The 20,545-nt window shown below is 38.2% G+C and overlaps 1 protein-coding gene across 7 annotated transcripts in view; it reads left to right on the forward strand.

Annotated features, from left to right (window-relative positions):
- Positions 1 to 20,545, forward strand: part of SORBS2 (sorbin and SH3 domain containing 2) — a 204,350-nt gene that overhangs the window by 136,155 nt on the left and 47,650 nt on the right. For 2 of the 7 annotated variants that reach the window (XM_018041889.1, XM_018041890.1), the window contains exons 13-18: positions 1,414 to 1,603; positions 3,742 to 3,856; positions 11,305 to 11,463; positions 12,143 to 12,226; positions 14,208 to 14,264; positions 18,630 to 18,679. In XM_018041889.1, coding sequence (XP_017897378.1) covers positions 1,414 to 1,603; positions 3,742 to 3,856; positions 11,305 to 11,463; positions 12,143 to 12,226; positions 14,208 to 14,264; positions 18,630 to 18,679 — 655 coding nt within the window. The remainder of the gene's footprint in view (positions 1 to 1,413; positions 1,604 to 3,741; positions 3,857 to 11,304; positions 11,464 to 12,142; positions 12,227 to 14,207; positions 14,265 to 18,629; positions 18,680 to 20,545) is intronic. The other 5 variants (XM_018041891.1, XM_018041892.1, XM_018041894.1 and 2 more) reach the window with 3 other exon arrangements.

Here is a 20,545-nt window from a genome sequence, read left to right on the forward strand (position 1 = left end):
TTATATGACAATTCATGAATCAGGTGGCATTCAATCCAGCAGACAGAAAGGACCTCCTAGGAGCTGAACTCAAGGAAAGAATTTAAATAGGCAGAGGGAAGCGGGAACAAGGAAGTCATACCAAGGAGAAAAGCCAGCATGTTGCCTCAAGGTCACTCTCCTTGAGGGGAGGGTAGAGGTCTGTCAGGCAGAGTGTTTAACTCATGCTGACCAGGCAGTTTCTGATGGACTGGTTAAGATTCTGTTTCTGGGAGAGTCAAAACTGTGACTAAGTTTAAGTCTCGGTTTCATGACGTGGGGCTTAGCATGAGTGACTCCATTTTGGGTCTGTTGTTTTGTTCTTAAAAAGCAGTACAGTTGAAGTCTAACTGTGGAACTGAGGCAAAACAAAGTGTAGAGACTGTATCTTATTTGTCATAGCCAATGTGCATGGGCTTCCAAGAGAAGGAGAGGAGTGAAATTAGTAATAGCTCAAAAGACTGAGGTGGCAGGAAATTCAGAATTTTTATAATTATTGTTCATACTGAGGTTTGTATCCATGCATAATTAACAAATTGAAGAGCAGTTACCTATCAACTCACAGAGCCCTTTAGAGAGCTTTACCATTTAATCAGCAGACAAAGCAACTCTAATCAGTCTCTTCCCCATTTACTAACCTTGCATGGTGCTGTTCTATGCATTGCACTTTGAGCCTCTTTTTTTCCTCTGCTGTCTCCACAACCTTTTCCCCTACCTGCCCAAATGATCCTTCAGGGCTCACACTCATGCCCTCGGTTTTTTATATCTTCTCCAACCTATCAACCATCTTCTAAAATCTTACTTCCCAATATAAGTTTCTGCATGTGGCCTTTATCGTATGTTACCAATTATTTTCAATCATAATTCTAATCATGTCTCTTTTCCAGAGATGTCCTATGAGCTTATTGAGGGTTTAAGTTTCCTTATGCCTTGCACAGCATGTAGATAACTTGCTCAATATTTTATATGATTGTAATTAACATCTCAATTACTATATACAAATCAAAGCTTCTAAAGTGACAGAAGATAATTGGAAACATGTTATATAGTTTACATTATCCAGGAGCAAATTTGCTAAGTATCTGTAAGTCTGTTTCTAGTACCAGTCTGAATTATTACTAATTCCATAATAATTGATGAAGATTCACTGTAACCAATGCTTGTGCCTACAGTACATTAATGAATTAACAATGATTAACAACATTAATCAATCAAGAGCATATCATTCAATGCATGCATTATGAATATGTTTACCGACTATAATCTTGGTAAAATCATGGGATATTTTGTAAATAAGTAAAAGGATTTTTATTTATTACAAATAGTGTAATGCACTTTAAAAACGTTACTTGTCTCTGTTCTTTTTTTGTTCTGCTGTGCTGTGCTTCCTGACAGGCCTATACAACTCGCCCTACAGTACTCAGTCACATCCTGCTGCCAAGACCCAGACCTACAGACCGCTCTCCAAGAGCCACTCGGACAACGGCACCAATGCGTTTAAGGATGCTTCGTCCCCCGTCCCTCCCCCGCCTGTTCCTCCTCCGGTTCCACCATTTCGAGCAAGAGATCGGTCTTCAACAGAAAAGTAAGGCTTTCCCCCTCAAAGTGCCCAGCAGTGAGTTTAGGATAAAACTAATTCCACACACGGCATTCAGCAGAAGAATCGGTGCTTACCTTACGAGATAGTTTGTGCATAACCTTATACGTATCATCTTATCAATCAGTAAAGGTGCCATGCTGACCTCCTCTATCAAGAGTGCAGCAAACACTTTCATACTCTTGCCTCATAATACCCTAGTCACCTTAGTCAGACTTGAAGTAACTGAGCGCCATCTCCACTCTTTGACCAATAAATGCATATGACAAACAGAAATAATGGACACCCACTCCCTTTGGCATAGCAGGTCAGAGACTATGCAGTTAAATTTCAGGTTCTTCAGATTCAAACTGTTAGGACTATTAATGATTTAAAAATTCCCCTCTGATATCCAAAAGTACAGAAAAGGTTATTCATAAGTAAGGCATTAGTTAACAGGTGTCCACCTACGACTCATTTCACACACTAATTTTAATTTCCCCATTGAAATATATTTATAGAAACTATTCAAACAAAAATAAAAAGTTTATAAACATACTTTTATTGTGCCATTTTTATTAGGATGATGACTAATAGCCCTACTTATAGGTAACCTTCATTGAGACCTCCCTATGAACACTCATCTAAGTACTTTTCCTGTATAATATCACTTAATTCTGAACACAACCCAATGAGACATGCTCTATTTTAAAGCTATTTTAGAGAGGAAAAAAACTGTAGTTTCAAAAACCAAAGTAAGTTGCTCAACTCATGCAGCTAGTATGTCCAAGCCAGACTCACACTTGTCTCTGACTAAAGCCACAGCTCATTCCATACTAGCAATAATAAATAAAAATGTAAGGATTATTTAGTATGAATATAGTTATTAAGCATCCATCTATCTGACCCATCCCAGAAATTATATTCAACACCCTACTGTACCATGAAGAGTAATTGACGATCAGATAGGTTATAAGACAGCACAAAGACAAGACATACATTATATGTGAAGAGATTCTATTTTAATGCCATATCTTCATGATTATTATATGTTTACAGGTATGATATCTTAAATTTGAGAAATAATAGTCTAGACACAAAACAGTATCTCTGCCATAAAGAACCAAGATTAACTCAGACTTAAAATGTATTATTTGTCCTATACGTCTAGTAAACATTAATCTTTCCTTAAGAAACATGAGAATCCCTTAACATTTTCTAGAATGCTTTCTTCTCTGCCGAATAGTACTCATCAATTTACTAGAAAGCCAGGACCTGCTTTCCCCTAGCTCTCCTGTCTTGTAGAATATGAGTGTCTCCAACCTCTCAGTCAGAATTTCATCCTGTTCGATAGGCCAGAACTGCCCCCATCTATAGGCAGAAAATTCTTCTTCCTCAAAAGTGATCCTCCCAAAGGAAGCCTTTTTCAGCCTCAGCTACCTAGAAGAGTTTTACTTTTGAAGTCCCCCTTTGACTGCCTCTTGAAGGATGTTAGTTCAGGAAAAAGAGCTGACTCCAAGGTCTCCTATGCACAGAATAGATGCCAGGCTCTGGTTTCTCAAGGGTAAAACCATGGAGGGGCTACCTGTCACACAACTTGCTCCTATGAACAGCAACCCAAGTGAAACTTTTGCACATTTTGCAAACTACGATGCCATTTGCAAGATAAACAAGATCAAACACGACGTGTACATTACTCCCTGTCACTTCAGATCAAGGACGCCAGGTCACAGAGTGATGGGATAAACTCACAGGACTTAATGGCGGGTAGCCACCACTTACTCTAAACACAAACAAACACAGCTGCCATTTGTGACCCCAGGGTTCACTAGCACATCACTGACTGCATATCTATTGCACAGACCCCTCTTGTGACTTACTGAACCAGCAGGAGGCACATCCTTGTATGAAAAAAACAGGGAACATACAACATGAAAACAAAGAAATCGCTTTCTTTAAATCATTTATGTAAAACAGAACATAAATGTGCTTTTTTTTTCAGGGTAACATTTTATCCTGAGACACTTTTAAACAGTCTATATCAGAATTAACTTTAAAAACAGATATTGTTTTCAAAACAGTGGTTTTATACAATGGCTTTAAGCATAGAGAATGATTTTAATATGTAACTTGTTGTTGATTTCTAGGCATGACTGGGATCCTCCAGACAGAAAAGTAGACACAAGGAAATTTCGTTCTGAGCCGAGGAGTATTTTTGAATATGAACCTGGGAAGTCCTCCATTCTGCAGCATGAGAGACCAGTAAGCGCTTGTCATTAAACAGAATGCCAGTTCTCTAGGCTTCATGGGTTCCCAAATAAACCTGAACTTCATATTGTTTAGCAATTTTTATCACCAAGGTAATTTATTTAGTTGGCATTATTTAAAAAATCTTGTTTGTTGTACATTATGACTTGTGCATCTTATCTTAGAATCAAAGATGCACTCACTAATATACTGTCCCTACCCACCAAATATAGGACTCATTGGCATGGAACTATAACTATGCCTAATCATGATCCTGAATTTAATGTGTTTTTTTTAAAGTAAAAGAACACTCAAATGCTGCACTAAATTGCCCATCTACATTGCCAGTGAGAACAATCATTCTTGGACCTCTCTGATACAAAGCGATCAGGCAGTTCCATCCCTTCATTTCCATTATTGGTTTCTTAGTATTTCTTTGACTTCAAGGGAAATTTTCCAAATGCCCTTTTTTATAAAAGTTGTTTTAATTGATTCTTATTAAATCTCTCTCAGGTTACCAAGCCTCAAGTCTCCTGACTGATTGTCAATCTAATGGATCAAGATTATATTTAACTTTGCAGCATTTTTTCCAATTATATGTTTTAATAATCTGCAAAGGAAAAGATCTATAAAGTTGAAAATAACCGCATGTCTCCTCAAAGTGCAGTTTAACAAACAGGCTCTTCCTTGGCCCTCTTAATTCCCCTAATCCTCCTTTCTGAGTCCTCTGCTTTCTCTCCTAAACCAATGCCTTCAGGATCTCTTTGAAATTCTGAAATTCCTCTGCGTCATTTCTATCAAAACCTGCTTCTAGAAAAACAATTGTGCGGTTTACTCTTGTCCTTGTCTTGAAAGAATGTTAGGTGTCAGTGAACAGGAAATAGAGTTTTCTTTGTTAGTGTCTTTAAGAGTACCCAGGAAGCCACATCATTATATATAAGGTCAGCCCTGAAATTTGATTAGAAACTGTTGCACACCACACCCAATATGAGTGTCCTTGATTTAGTTTTCAAACCCTGTATTTATGGTTATGTTCTTGAGAAACATGTTCCAAAACTTTATAATCACATAATTCATACAGGATATTTTTCTAAACCTTCTTTGCCTTTCTTCAAATTAACTTGTATCTTTTAGAGTAACATGACTTTACCAGAAACACTGAAAGAAAAAAAAAATGAACACCACTGAACTGCAGGTTCCACTGCAAACATATAACTCATTCACTAAGTTTTAATATCATTTAATATCATGATCTTTGAAATTTTTAGGATGAGAACCGTGAATTCACCATTTCATAAAATGGAAAAGATCAAAATCATCATTCAGTATGAGTCTCAGAGTTAAATGTAGTTACCAAAACATTAATGATCATTCTAACAATGTCTGAGACCCTTAGGATGATGGGGGTTGTTACTGTCCTGGAATGCTGTTGCAGCTTTGGTGTCAGGAAACAGGACTGATTTTGGAAGCTGTCCATCAGGATATTTCTAGTATTTACTCATGCAACAAAATTTATGAAGCACAACCTATGTGCCAGACATTAGATTAGGTGCAGGGGACATGGCAATGAGCAAGACATAGTCTTTACCTCAAGGAACCTGGAGTCTATCGTTTAACCAATATGCAGAGTAGACCCACATTTGTAAGAAGCAGACCATCTCCAGTGCGGTTAAAACGGAGACATGCAGAATGAACTTGCCCCCCTCAAGAGCTTATTCACAGGCCCTGTCATTGTGAATGAAATGTCCACTTTAGTCATGTCTTTGGGTTAATGCCTTGAAGACTCGAAGTTTAAAAACAGCAACAACGAAAGCAATAGCAATAGTTGTAGCTCCTTATTGAGCACTTACTTAAGATGTCAGGCCTTATAATTCATGCCTCATTACCATATAATGATCCCAACAATTCCATGAAGTAAATGTATGGAATTCCCATTTTACAGATAGAGAGACTGAACACTTGCTAAGCAACCTTGCCCAGCTTCCCATGGCCGGTTAGCACTGCACCTGGGAGCTGAGCCCAGGCAGACTCCTACCTGGTGCATTTCATCACCTGCACAATGCTAAACTGCAAACACATTTAGCTAGTAGTCATTATCACCTTAATTAGATGATTTTTTAATTATTTTATAGTATAAGTTAATTTGTTCATTTATAATAGTGTACTGGATTTATCTGACCAGCAACCTGGGCCCTGAGTATTATAGTTAAGACACAAAAGCAATATACCCAGTATACTGAACTAGTTCTGAAAGGAATGGAAAGATCTGGAGGGTGGGTGTGGTTGAAGATTCGGATATCGATAGCTCTCTGCTGCCACAGGAAAAGGGCAGTGAAAGGAACCTAGAAACTTGGAAAAATGTGAGAATGGATATCTCCTGAAGAAACAGAAAGAACCAAAATGTTTATGCCTCCTAAACAATTTTGCTGAGGGCCAGCCTTATGCAAGATGATCTCAGCCAGTCATCTGTATCATTTTGGCCAGGCTTTTTATTATAGGGCTCAGCTGGTCTAGGATCTTCTTTTCATCAACCCTGAATCCATTCCAATTGCCTCTCTAAACCAGAAGAAAAAAGGGCGGTGGTGGTGCCACAGGGCGTGGTTGCAGAGACTGGCTATGTCTTGATATTTTGATAGAGTTTACCTAAGATTTGAGACTGTCTTAGACAGAAGAGATAGAGGATAGGGAGCAGGTTTGCTAAATAAGAGGGATGGGACAGCAAATGGACAGCACTCTCATGTCTTTACTCCAAGACAGTTTGTGAGCATTCCTTTGCTCTTTTCATCTTTAATTTCTGTAAAGTATACACCGCAGCTAGGGTACTCTCTGCTTCTCTTTTGAATTCCGAGATGATGCCATCATCTGCCCAGTCTTCCCAAGTTGTCATCTTGGATTCCCCTCTCCCCAACCATCTCAAAGTCCTGCCTCGTGGGAGAAGGGCCACTGCCCTTCTCTGTCCATCTGGCCCACCGCTGTCCACACCTGGATTAGAATGTCAGCCACTAACTCATTTCCCTAATTCTCCAATCTCGTCTCCACACCATAGCTACGACAACCTTAGAAAGCCTCCTGCTCAAAACTTTCTCCTGGCTCTCAAGGGTCCTTAGAGCAAAACCAAGTTCCTTAACATAATACACAAAAAGCCTCGTGGTCTGGCCCCACTGACCTCTGCAGCCCTGAGTATCTCCCTGCCCTTCCTGTCTCACCACATTACAGCTCTACAGAGCTCTGCACGCCCTCCTCCCTGAACCTCTGTCCAGCTGTCCCTCGGCCAGGAATGCTCTCTCCACCACCTCTTTCCTCCCATGGAAAGTCCCATATCTCCTGCTCAGCCTGGCTCACTTCCCCCAGGGCACCACCCTAACTTCTAGACACCAGATGCCTGCTTCCCCTGCTGTGAGGAGCCCTCCTAAAGCACGGTGCACTGCCCCTCACCACCCTGAATTGTAACAGCCTGCTGACTTGTCTGTGTCCCTCATTGGACTTTAAGCTCCTTGAAGGCATAGACCATAGCTGGTGCAGCAGTTGAATCCCTAGCACCTAGAGCAATGTCTGGCACAGGGTAGGTGCTCAGTGAACACACACTGAATTAATAATAAGGGCATGGGGATAGGTTTTCCCCTTGGAGTAAGTGGTCAAGTTGGTGGGATGGAATCCTTGTTATGTTGCTTATCTGTGAAGTCTGTATGTTTCTAGGGACGAAAGGCACCCCCGGTCTCCATCAAAGCACACACAAGGGGTCCCACACACTGCTGTTAGTAACTGTGGTTCCTTGATTCCCTGGCACATGAAGTGGAGAGAGGAGACAGTGCTATCTGAACAGAAGTCCTCCCCAAGACCCTGGCCAAAGGGATCCTCCTCTTCCTTAGAAATCTTCCTTATAATGTATATTCATATTCTTTAACAGGAAAGTAAAAATGAGTACAGTTTTTTGGAGGTGCCTGCATACTCTTCGACTATAAATTCAGGAATGATGATTAAATGGCCCTAATGTTTGATCTAGAAAAGTACTCTGCAATCACCAGGAATTTATCTTAAACTGACTTGAACCACAGTTTATTCCACAAGACAATCATATAAGCTCTCTCCTGGGATTATATTGATAAAAATTCTACATCCTCTCTGGCTTGGATATATTTACAGGTGAACCACATTAAATTCAATTAAGCTCTGGTTTAGAACACCTTTATGCTTGAAAATAGAAAATAACGTGGAGATGTAATCTTTCTCTACGATAACTAAACCCACACATCATAAAAGTGAGCAAACAGCCACTGAAAATACAATGCAGAGTTGAAATGCAACTTAAATCCCCAGTGAAGTTAAACTTCTTCAGCAGTGAAGATTGTCACTAGAAGCTTAAGCTATAAAAACTGAGAGTTTCATCTGTTGGTTTAAACCATAAAAAATTGTCTTAACAATTGTAGAGCATTTACTGTGGAATCTCAGCAAATATAAAACATAGTTGCCAACATCCTTAAAGCTTAAAAATCTAATGACCATATGACAGTGGCAATTTCTTTTTGTGCAGAACTGCAAAGAGAAACCCCATGCCTGCAATAATACTGAGAACAGGAGAATTTTTATAATCTGAAAAGCAACTCAGTTCATTTCAACTGTAGAAAACAAACCTTGAAAAATAGGTTACCTTTAAGAATCGTATGTGATTCATAGTTTTCGGTTTTCTCACACACCTTCCTCTCTCGCTGATGACCCAGCGTTCACTGTGAGCACAGGTGTGCCGAGTTTTTCAAAATGAGAGGAGACCCAAGGAAGGTAGAAAGAGGTGCAGCAGAACCGCTGGTCTTCTGTTGTCTTTTTTGAGCATGGTTGTGCCTCCTAAATGTTTCCTTTGTGTTGTTAACCTTTGTGTTGAACAATTGAAAACACTTGAGTTGCTCATGGAAAGCGTTGTTTTGTGAGATCATGAGTATGTCTGTCTCTCTGTGGGCTGACCATCCGAATGTGTATCACTGACTTCCATGAGGCCCCTGTGTGCCTTAGGGTGACTCTAGGTTGCTACATAATACATTTAATTGTTGCCTGACTAAAGGGATTCAAAAGGTCAACCGCAGCAAAGAGAAAATTCCAGTTCTGCCACTTAGCATTTCTTTACCAGGCAGGCTCTGCTCAAGCCTGTGCCTTTCATTAAGCCCCAAAGTTATGGATAACTGCTAATGATTATTGTTGTGGGCTGGGGGGGTGGATGGGGGGAGGGGTTCTCTTCTAATTGAAACAGTAAATTGAAGTTTTATTCTACAAAATTATAAGTCATGGGAAGTTGCCGCTCTAAGGTGGGATGCAGGAGGGTAGACAGTATTCTCCCTTTTCCCTAGTCTATCAGTGAAATAGATTTCTATAAATCAGAACTTAGTATATTTGTTTGCTGTATATATACACTTTTAAGGTGAAAACAGTGAAGTTGTAACCACTGGAAAATATACTTATTTGTTTGGTAAATTTGCTGCCCTCTACTGTTCAAAACGTTTTTAAAACAAATGTTTTCTCTTAAGAGAAGTTTCTGTCTCCCCTTAACAAAAATAAAGTATCGTACATGAAAACAGAGATTATAAAATCAAGAATTAGCAATATTATTAAAGGTGTAGCATGAGAAACAGTGAGATTTGAAAAAGTTAAAGATTATTCTCCTCTGGAACCAGTACTGGGCCTCTTACACACAGAACAAAATTGCTGGAAAATTCTAATATCATTTACCCTAAAAATCAGCTCCAGCCAAACTATTCCACAAAATGCCTACATGCTGCAGCTATAATCTAAACGATAATTGGAGAAAAATAATATTTTAGTACAATCAAAATCTCAATGACTACTTTTGCACTATCAATGCAGAAATAAATTGAAACAAGTTTTTTAATTAAGGAAATGGTAAATTAGTTACCAGAATATTTTCTATCCATTTCATTACTTCTGAAATGTAAACCAAACATAATGCTTACTAAATGGAGAATACATCTCAAGATTTCTGCAGCATTTTTCATAGTAATCATACAATGTTTTCCATAATGTTATAATAGTCAAGGATAATAATATTTGAAAAGAAAGAAGTCTCAGCACTGTGTTTGTCGAGGCACAAGCTTTGTGACACCGCCATCACTAGTATCACAGTCTGTTTTGACTCACTCAGCACCCCATCGTAAATGTGTTACAAGGTTACTACATGGGCTTTATCACTTTGTTCACCACAATATATCGGGTATTGTAGGCCATTTCAGCCTTCTGTTATGATGTCTCAGACTTTTTCTATCACTGCCTGTAACTACTATCACAATCTCAGAAAATACTGAAATAAAAAGCACATCTGTTAAAAGACTTTGGATATAATTGATTATTAAATACAGACCGTGTGTTATTAACCAAACTATTGGGAATGCAACAGGCCAACAAAACACTTGGACAAGCTAGGGTCAAACAATGGCTTCTGTTCGAACATGGCGTACCTCAGAGGTTGTTAGAGCATTTCTTCTGGAGCTGACATTCAGTTACTCAGTGCAGGTCCTTGAGAGCTTTAGGGATTGGAAGAGAGTATAAGGATCCACTTTGAGGCCGTGAGCACATCACAGACCTCTTGGACTATGTCTTCTCCTGGACCAGGTGAATGGCTTTTAGAAAACAGGAGCTTTTTTTTCCCCCCAACTTAAAATACTACCGTCCAGCGGCTCCACATTTAATTAATGTCATGTAATGGAGCAGGGAATGCCAGCTCACTCTAGCACTGTTGCCTGGAAAATCCCACAGACAGAGGATCCTGGCCGATTATGGTTCATGGTGTCACAAAAGAGCCAGACACAGCTTAGCAACTAAACAGTGAATTCTCAAAAAAGTCATAACCCATACGTAGTACTCTAAGCATCCCTTTTGAATGTAAAATCAGTAGCCTGAATCAGTCTGGTCAGGCATGTATTATTTAAAAGCATTAAGGATATTGCTGGGTAAAGTCAATGCTCTTTTTTTTCCTATTATCAAAACAATTGTATATATTGTCTCAACCTGCTGATATTAACAGTCCTAGGTTTTGTACCTTAAATATGACATTCAGAAACCACTGGAGAGGTGAAAGTCAATTATACAAATTTTTTTTTTAGTTTTTCTCAAGAATGTTAACCAGGGTTGGATTTTCTCTCTTCCCCAACCCTTGACTAACCATATGAAAAACCCCTCCCCACCCACATCCATGCCTCTAGCTCAAGGTGGACAGGTAGGTGGTACTTGGGGTATCATAAAATGAGACCTTTCTTCGCTTTGTGAAGGCTCTTCACACTGTTTTCAGTGTTCGGATCAGCCCTAAATTATCTGGGGGCCCCTGGGGCAATGTACTTTCCTGGAACGTTTTCTTCTGCCTGACTTAAGGTAGGGCACAACGCACTGCTAGCTGGTGTCCTGTTGGCTCCCCCAAGAACCTCTATCTAATGAATCAGTTTGTCCTTCACCCCTTTTTCTTGCAGCCCCCTCTCCCAACCACTCCGACACCTGTTCCAAGGGACCCTGGCCGGAAGCCTATTTCTATGTCACCCTGCGGAGAAGTAACTGGTAGCCCCTCCCCTCCGCCCAGGACCAGTATCCCCGCACCAAGCCCGTGCGCCCCGGCTCTCTCCCCGATCCGGGTGAGCTCCTTCCTTCTTTAACTCACGCCGTCAGGAAGTTCAGGTGTAGCCCTTGATCCCCAGAAGCTGAGAAGATAATCAGAGGCTGGCTACTCACCGTCACCCCCCTCCTTGCTGCCCTTTTCTCTCTCACCGAGACTTCCGGGTTCCTCTTGTCCAGGGACCCGCTAACAGTCTCCCAGCACTGCTCACTCCTCCCCCGACCTTGTATCTCTTCCACGTCCCCCCTTTCCTCCCCGAGGCTCTCCAAGTGCCTGCACCCAAGTCAACTGTGAGCAGAAGGCAGGCTCACTCACTGGGACCCCTGAGGGCAGGGCGACGGAGGCCCAGAAGAGCTACCTGGGAAGGGAGTTGAGCCTGTTTTAATACCTTGCTGGGCTATCAGTGCTCAACCTCACTGTCACAGAGAGTCTGTCATAGTTTATGCATCCAGCTAAGGAGGAAACCAGAAATGATGGCAGAGAAAACAACTAGGGCCTAAGTGATGCCCTCGAAGCTAAGCCTTCATATCCTAATGTGACTCATTTTACTTTACCACCTCTGTTCTCTCTGGCTGAGATCTGTTGGATGAAAGTTGATGCATGTTTGTGTGCGAACGTGTGTTTTTCATGCCTCACAGCGTTGCCCTCACTTAGCTCAGTGTGACTTTTCCTTCCCTTTTCCTTCACATCTGCTCCAGACTGATCGCATAAATCCAGATGACATAGATTTAGAAAATGAGCCCTGGTATAAATTCTTTTCAGAACTGGAGTTTGGACGCCCGGTAAGTGAGGCTAGACTGTTAATATAAAACAATTAGGAGAATGTTGTTTGATTTTTAAAACATAATCGTTATCAGAAGAGATAGGTGTCATTTAGAGAATAAGAGCTGAATTCTATAGACACCAAAAACCACTGAAAAAAGTATATTCTATATACACAAATTTGGTACAGCTTAGCTCACACTCACTTCTCTACCAAATGTTAAATTAAACATGTTCAGACACTATATAGTTCTTTTTTCCCCCACCAAATCATACATTAGGATTACTTTATATCTAATTGCAAATTCAAAATGTTGAACCAGTATCTGTCTTCCCATAGACAGACAATTCTTGACAGAAGATTTGTATTTGTTTACAGTCCATTTAGGTCTAATTCAATCAGAAGAGTACCCTGTGAAATTTACGATAATAAAAATTACTATGATGATAGCTCCTGTTTGGTTTGGAATCACCAAGCACCTGCAGAGGGCCTGTTCTGTGTGATCTCAGAGAGACCTCACAGCATCCCTCCTGTAAGAAAAAGCCAGAGGACAGAGAGGTTAATTAATTTGCCCAAGATAGCAACTGGCAGAGTCAGAAGTTAATCCCAGACCTGTCAAAAAGCAAACATCCTGGGAAAGCCCTACTATAATATACTGCTAGAATATCACCACCATAAAATGTCTCATTTGCTCTTTGTGCTCTTAGGCATGAAAAGAAAGGGAAAAACAAGGAAACCCTGTGGACCTTGATTTCCCCTCCTGCTACTGAAAATCACAACATCTCTGGTCCCCAAAACCCCACCAATAAGAATTGCTTAGTCTGTTTGGGATAAAGAGTTGACCCAAGCTTCAAATAACAATTTCCTCTATCAACTCAAATTTTATTGGGGAAGTGCAGATGCCAACAGCAGTGCATTTGATGTCTGTTGATGTCACAGTTTTTATACTTTCATTGGTGTTTCTGAATTTTAAATGCCTGAAGAACATACTGAATGCACTGCACAGAAGTTTTAGTAAATCTTTCTTTTATCATATCATGTACTGATTTATACACTTATATACTGACCATGTATTATATACTAGGTGGTTATAGTGGTTAGTCCCTTTTATCCATTAAAATGCAAAGGAGACTTGATTAGATTCATTATATCTTATTGAACTGGATCAAAAGTGACTGTAAATGAATATAAACCAACTAATTTTTTAGAATTTCTGTAAGTAATAGGAAGAACATTTTCCCTAATTTGTATCCAAGTATTCACATAAATCGGGCTTCCCGGGTGGCTCAGTGCTAAAAGAATCCGCCTGCCAATGTAGGAGACCTGGGTTCGATCCCTGAGTTGGGAAGATCCCGTGGAGAAGGAAATGGTGACCCACTCCAGTATTCTTGCCTGGGAAATTCCATGGACAGAGGAACCTGGCGGGCTACAGTCCATGGGATCACAAAAGATTAGGACACAACATAGGGACTAAAACAGCAACAATTCACATAAATGCATTTTACTTTAGAGAAAAAAATTTCCCAGCTTTAAATGTGTTGTTGTTACTGTTGATTAGACAGTTCACAGGGGCTAGAACCAATTTCTGTTCTGAGCCTAAATTATCACCATTTTTCTAACATCATTTTCAGCTACACATGGAAACTCACCAGCATGCTATCCACCTGCTCCTTCGGTGTTTCTTTGATGTACCTTGCATTCCTCTGCGGCTAGAGACTAGGAGTGCTGATTTTGATTTGCTGAAATGAGTTTATACTAATCCAATCACTCGTGATTTTGCCCAGTGCTTGGAAATAGTTATGAGCATTGCACTCCTCCTCCCGGGCTACCGGGCCCCGCCTCGCCGTTTTGCTCCGTTCACGTCGCTCTTTTGTGTGTATCTGATGCTGTTGGTCGGTCTCTAACTGTTGTCACCTTTCCCACATGGTCATTCCTTGCTGCCATTGGTTCTCCTCCATTTCATCTCTGCACTTCTGCTTATGTGGTGCATCTCCACCCAGCCTCCCAAAAAGGCTCTGGACTATGTTCAAGATCACTCTCCTGGTGTTTCCAATGAGGTAAAAACCAAATTACTTTCTTTTTCAGATTTCTTTCTTGGGAGCTGTTACTGTGATTCTGAACATCCATGTTTTACGAGTCACTGAAGTATCTATAACCTGTTTTTTAAAATCTGTCTTTGGACCATTGTGTTGTATCCAGTATCATCACTGCTTGGACATTAATTACATCACAGTTGTTGGCTCTTAGGTGAACAGTCATGCCAATCATTACTTTCAGGTGAACTATCCAATGCATCCTGGTATCTGAGTGTGATAATCAAAAAGCATTATTGCTTATATCTGATTATACTGAATAAAATACTGCTGGAAATCTCCTCAGAGCCATTTTATCATCATGCTTGGAGGTACAGAATGACAGTTTGGATTCTTAGATGATCAGATTTTTTTTTTTTTTTTGGCCATACCATGTGGCACAAGGAAATTCCCTAATCAGGGATCAAAATCACATCCCCTATGGTGGAAACATGTAATCTTAACCACTGGACCTCTGGGGAAGTCCCATAATCAGATTTTTTTATGTCTCATATATTCCTAAAATTTATTTCAATTCTTTCTTTTCACAGATACAATTTCTAGATTTTAACATCAGATAAAATCAAGAATAGGACTGACAAATAACTGGCACACATGTTACAACTTCCTAGGCAAACATTACTACGCCCTTGGCAGACATTACGGATCCTTCTCAATGCCGTGATCCAGGCAGCCACTATAATAGATTAGATTATCACTGTCACATGAGATGAAATGTATTTTCCACCTCTGTATACGATGTTCATGATAATCTGATACATAAAAAATATTATGCCTGGCAATATAAAGTATTATTTGAATTAGTCAAAAAGAACCTAAGAAATTATACAGAGCCAAAAGCTTTTTCTCTGCAAAGAAGAATGAAATTATGTTGGAAAGCAGATTTAGGACCATTAATAGACATAAGCAAAAGTGATGGTTGTTTAAACATTAGCTCATAAGAAACAAAAAACCCCCTATGGGAATTTATAGATGCAGCTAGGATGAGAGCAAAGTGAATAAACTGGCTTTTGCAGTAGTTTTTACATAGTAGTTTCTCTGTGATCCTAAATAAATGAAAAAAGCAATAAATATTTTCATCAAAAAAGTCTTAATTCAGTTAAATATATTCAACTAGAAAATAAAGCTAGTAGGACACCTATGCTGCGGGATATACTACTGATACACGAAGGTGATAACTGGAATTCCAGGCACAGCTGCAGGAGAAAATACCCAACTAGCTAGAGCAATCTGCAATTCCAAATGACTTTCCCTGAGGTATGCATCAGAGTGTATGTTAAAAGTGTATAAATATTTATATATTAAATAAAAAGTAATACAGAGTCTGAAGAAAGAGTATCATTTCAACATAGGAGCAGTCAAAGGATTTACTTCAGAATTCGATAAGGTCACATATTTCTCTTAGATATCCTGGCCAAATATTTCCAGGATATTATTAAGACAGTTCATTGAGAACTGAGATGGAATTCAGAGATCACCATGTCTAACCCACACATTTTTCAGTCAAGAAAGGTAGAGTCCAACTATTTTAAGAAATACATCCAAAACCAGATGATAATATATGGCAAATTAAAGATAAAAAACATCTCCTAAACTTCCTTTATACCATACTTCTTAGCACTTCCAAGAGATGTACTAAGAACTAAAACTTTTTAGATACAAATTATTTGTTTTATTTGTTTATACTATTATACAAGTTATATTATTCCTTAATAATAATAGATTTTATAAAATACATTTCTGTAATTAATATTACATAATAATACTTGGTGTAAAGATAGTAGAAAATTAATTCTATGCATTCTGTAATGTTAACGATAGTGATGAAAATATCATATAGACGCACTTGGATATTTAAACTGATTTTCATCTTCTCTTTGGGACTGAGAAGAGGGTGTTATTTGTTCTGATAGCATATTAACTATTATTAATTTCACATCATAGTTTTTCAGTGTTAAAAAATACTCTGATAAGGTACTGAATTCTGTCTCTAATAACCTCATGTACATGTAAAACATTTCTGGTAAAATTTGTAATTGATTGGACATCAACCTAGCTACCATTTTTTATTCAGTGCCTATTATATTATGCCATGAATAACACATTTTTAATTCATAAGTATAAGTGAGAAACTGACATTAATAAGGAACAAGTAAAGATTTTTAAGCAATGTTTAACCGCATGATCACTTAGACTCAATGTCTGTACTTTATTAAATGCCCTTCATTTGGGTGTATTAAAATAATGGTAACATGTAAATACTCAGTATATTATAATAGGTAAAACAGGTACCTCCTCTCTGAAGACAATTTCCATTTCAGAATGAGTACCAATCATATACAAAGTTTTCTCTTAGTCATCTATCTAAACTTCTTATTGCTTCCTTATAATTTAATACTGAACCATTTCCTTTGAGCATACATCACAATACTGGTTTCAATTTATTTTACCTTGTGGAAACCAGCACATGGAGGAATAATTTTAGTTTCTTAGCATAAGTCTGAAACACAATTTAACAGCATGGAGTCTTCACTTCTTACACTATGTTTTATATCATATTACAATAGTGTTTATGCTCATCTCAAGCTAGTGATTCAAAATTTCTGATCACTTTAAGCGTATTCTAAGAGTGTCTACAAATGGACACTTTTTTTGCCAACTGGGCACTGTGGTTGGGTGTCCCATGAAAGCTGTGAGCCACACAGATGTTCTGAGGCTCTTTGGTGCTGCTTTTCTGCAAACATGAAGAACTAATATTTATAAATCAGAATATAATTATCTGGTTTTATTTATTTACTTGTTTTCAATCCTTCTTATCTGTGTTTATCTTTCCACCCTTCCAGTGTCCAATTTAGAGTAGCAAGTTAAAACAGTCATTAAACTTACCCAATTAGCAGACCAATTTTTTTTCTATCCTTTTATTTGTTGAGAACCTCAGAATCTAAATATTTTATAAGAACTAAAAGTATTCTAATATGCTTTTTCTATGTCTAAAAAGAGGGAGTAGTATTCTCTTGCATAGGCATGCTTTGTTTGTTTTGGGGCAATTCCATTCTCATTCACTAAGAGAGAATTAAATGAAAATAATAGTTAATAGAAGATATTTTAGAGTTGTGTGTAATGGGGCTTGTCAGTATATATCTACACATACTTGGTATGCATTTTCCTAGACATCATATCATACCACAACTACTTGCCTCTCAAATCCATGTCTAACAAAAATATTAATATCTATTTCATTGTATTGTTCAGAATGAAGGAGTATGAAAATGGTGTGTACAATAAGCATTTGGAATTATTTATCAAATTTATAGTATCTATTTTTCTTTGTTCCTATATCCATGGACAACTGAAAGCTGATTTTCTGACTAAAAGATTAAAAGTCCACTTTTAAAGAAAAGTTGATACTTTGATTCATTAAATCTTCTATTTTAACCTAACCCTGAATGTAAATAATTTCAAAGATACAAATCTGTACCTGATTCAAGGACCAGGTAGTTTAATTTCAAACCAAATTCTGTGGTTTTTTTATTTAAAAAGTCATGTTTATGTTGACAGATGAAAGAAGTTCTGCTTAAATTTTATGTCTACATAAAAATTACACGTGGCAATATGACAAAAATTTATAAAGGTTTATGCTTTATAAGGATTGAATGATGGCTACAAATACTTCTTTAAACATCAACCATTTCTTTATGTGAGAAGTTTCTATTTATAGGCTGTTTCTACATGAAGGGGTAATTTTTCTTTTTCTCATCCTAGGCAACGTTTATGAATATTTTTAGTTACACAGAGAAAAGTAGTGTTGTACACTTGGCCCTCCATATCTGCAGGTTCCACATTCATGGATTCAACCAACTTAGGGACAAAAATATTCCCCCCCCACACACACACAAATTCCAGAAATTTCCAAAAAGCAAAACTTGAATTTGTCATGCTAGCAGCTATTTCTATAGCATTTACATGGCATTAGGTATTATAAGTAATCTAGAGATGATTTAAAGTATACAAAATATGTGGGTAAGTTATATGCAAATAGTACACCATTGTACATAAGGGACTTGAGATCTTCAGATTTTTAGTATCCTTGGGGAACTCCTGGAACCAACTCCCCTCAAATTATATATTAGATGAAAAAGTAGATAAGAGGAAAGTAGAAATTAGGCTGCATGACTTCTTTTTGGGAAAACATTTTTATGCCCATAATAAATGGTATTTTTAATGTCAATTTTGACAGTATTCTTTTTAGGATACCTAATTTAACGTCCAGGGACACAGAATTTTGCCAAGGTAAAAATTTTCATGTTAACTATCCTTCTGTCTTAACAGGCCTCATTGTATCAATCCTCTATAGACAGAAGCCTGGAAAGACCCACTAGGTAAGAATCTCTTTACAGGCGGTGAGGAGGGGGGAGGGAGGCTCAAAAGGGAGGACATATGTGTATACTTGAGGCTGATTCACAGTGTTGTACAGCGGAAACCAACATAACATTGTACAGCAATTTTCTCCAAATGAAAAATTTTTTAAATCTTCTTACATTATGCAACCAGAATATTTTATGCCAGTGGTTTCTTTTTCAGTGAAATAGTAATGATAATATTTTTATCCTTCATCTTTATTTTAAGCACCATAATTCTGAAATTGTTTTGTTTCTGCATCATTTTATATGAGGAAATATTCAAGAATGTATAAAGTTTAAGTGAAATAATTCTAGGTCACTTTACAGGCCGAGAAACTCTTGCCTTTCCTGTCTCCTCCATACTCAAGTTGTCTTCTCCTTAGATAAGGATTATAAACATCTAATTTTTAATACTGTTAGATGATATGATGAGGATACATTTTTTAAAACTGTAGTAAATTATAAACGATTTTATAAATTATGTTCTGCATATATTTGTTCATTATACTCTGACCACACATTTCAAAATACCATGGAGTCGTTGCGTGCGACTCCATGGACTGTAGCCTACCAGGCTCCCTTGTCCATGGGATTTCCCAGGCAAGAGTACTGGAGCAGGTTGCCATTTCCGTCTCCAGGGGATCTTTCCAACCCAAAGATCGAACACACATCTCCTGTGTCTACTGCATTGTCAGGCGTGTTCTTTACCACTGAGCCACCAGGGGAGGCCTAGAAATACTGTTACAACTGATAAATGAGGACTTACCATATACCAGGCATTCTAAGTACATAAAATATACTCAAGCCTTAATTATGAATTAAGTACTGTTATCTACATTTTATCTCTAGCAAATGGAAACAGGCTTCATAACATGCCAGGTTTACACAGTCAGCAAGGGACAAAGTATAACTGAACCCAAATTACCTGTAGGTCCTAACTGCCCTAAGAGACCACGAAGGCAAGTTCTGTTTGTAGGCCTTCAATATCTCACTTACCTTAAAGTCTACAGAACTTCAGACACAGTTCAGTGACAATACTGAAAAATGCAGACTCCCAGCCCTATCATATCATCAGCAACAAATAGTTAACAATAATTTGCCCTTCTGCAAATTGCTATCAACATAAATGAAAAGCTTGGTAAACTGGATCCTTTGTCCATTGGTTTCACGAGTGCCATTTAACAGCATTAAGGTCACTAAGAAAAGAGCCCACCAAACCCCTCCTTTTACATCTTGTGCGACTATGTATGCACCTGGAATATTTGAATTTTAGAGCTCTAATCTAACTTCGATAAAGACACACAGACCCTGACAGGATAATAATAGAAGATGGGCATCCTCTTTGGAAGAATGCAGACAAATTCCGAGGTCTGGCTCCACCTCTATACATGCATAGTCTGTAGGTTCCATTTATTTATAAAACACTGAAATACTTCATAGGTTACTGTGCCTGCATGCTGTGTAAGATAATAATGTCAGTAAAGTAAACAGCATACTTTGGTCATAGGACCTGTTGTACTGTTGCTGCTGGTGGTGGTGGAATGTCATCTAATGATTTGACAGACAGCATGCTACATGATGTATATATTCATTCATTAATGTTTGTTTTAAATGATGCTATACTAAGAACCATGATAAAAAATTCCCCTGCCCTTACAGACTATCAACATCTTTTAACACAACTAAGTGAAAGGACTCTAAATAGTTTATTTGATGACCAGATTATTGGTTATTCATTAATTAAATGTTGGAATTGCAGTGTAAGATTTTTAAAGCTAAGATGATTAGGAAAAGCCTTATGGAAAGCTTGAAGTAAGAGAAATTGGTCTTATCAGATTCCTTCCT

The sequence above is a fragment of the Capra hircus genome, chromosome 27, assembly GCF_001704415.2.
Source record: "Capra hircus breed San Clemente chromosome 27, ASM170441v1, whole genome shotgun sequence".
Lineage (NCBI taxonomy): Eukaryota > Metazoa > Chordata > Mammalia > Artiodactyla > Bovidae > Capra > Capra hircus.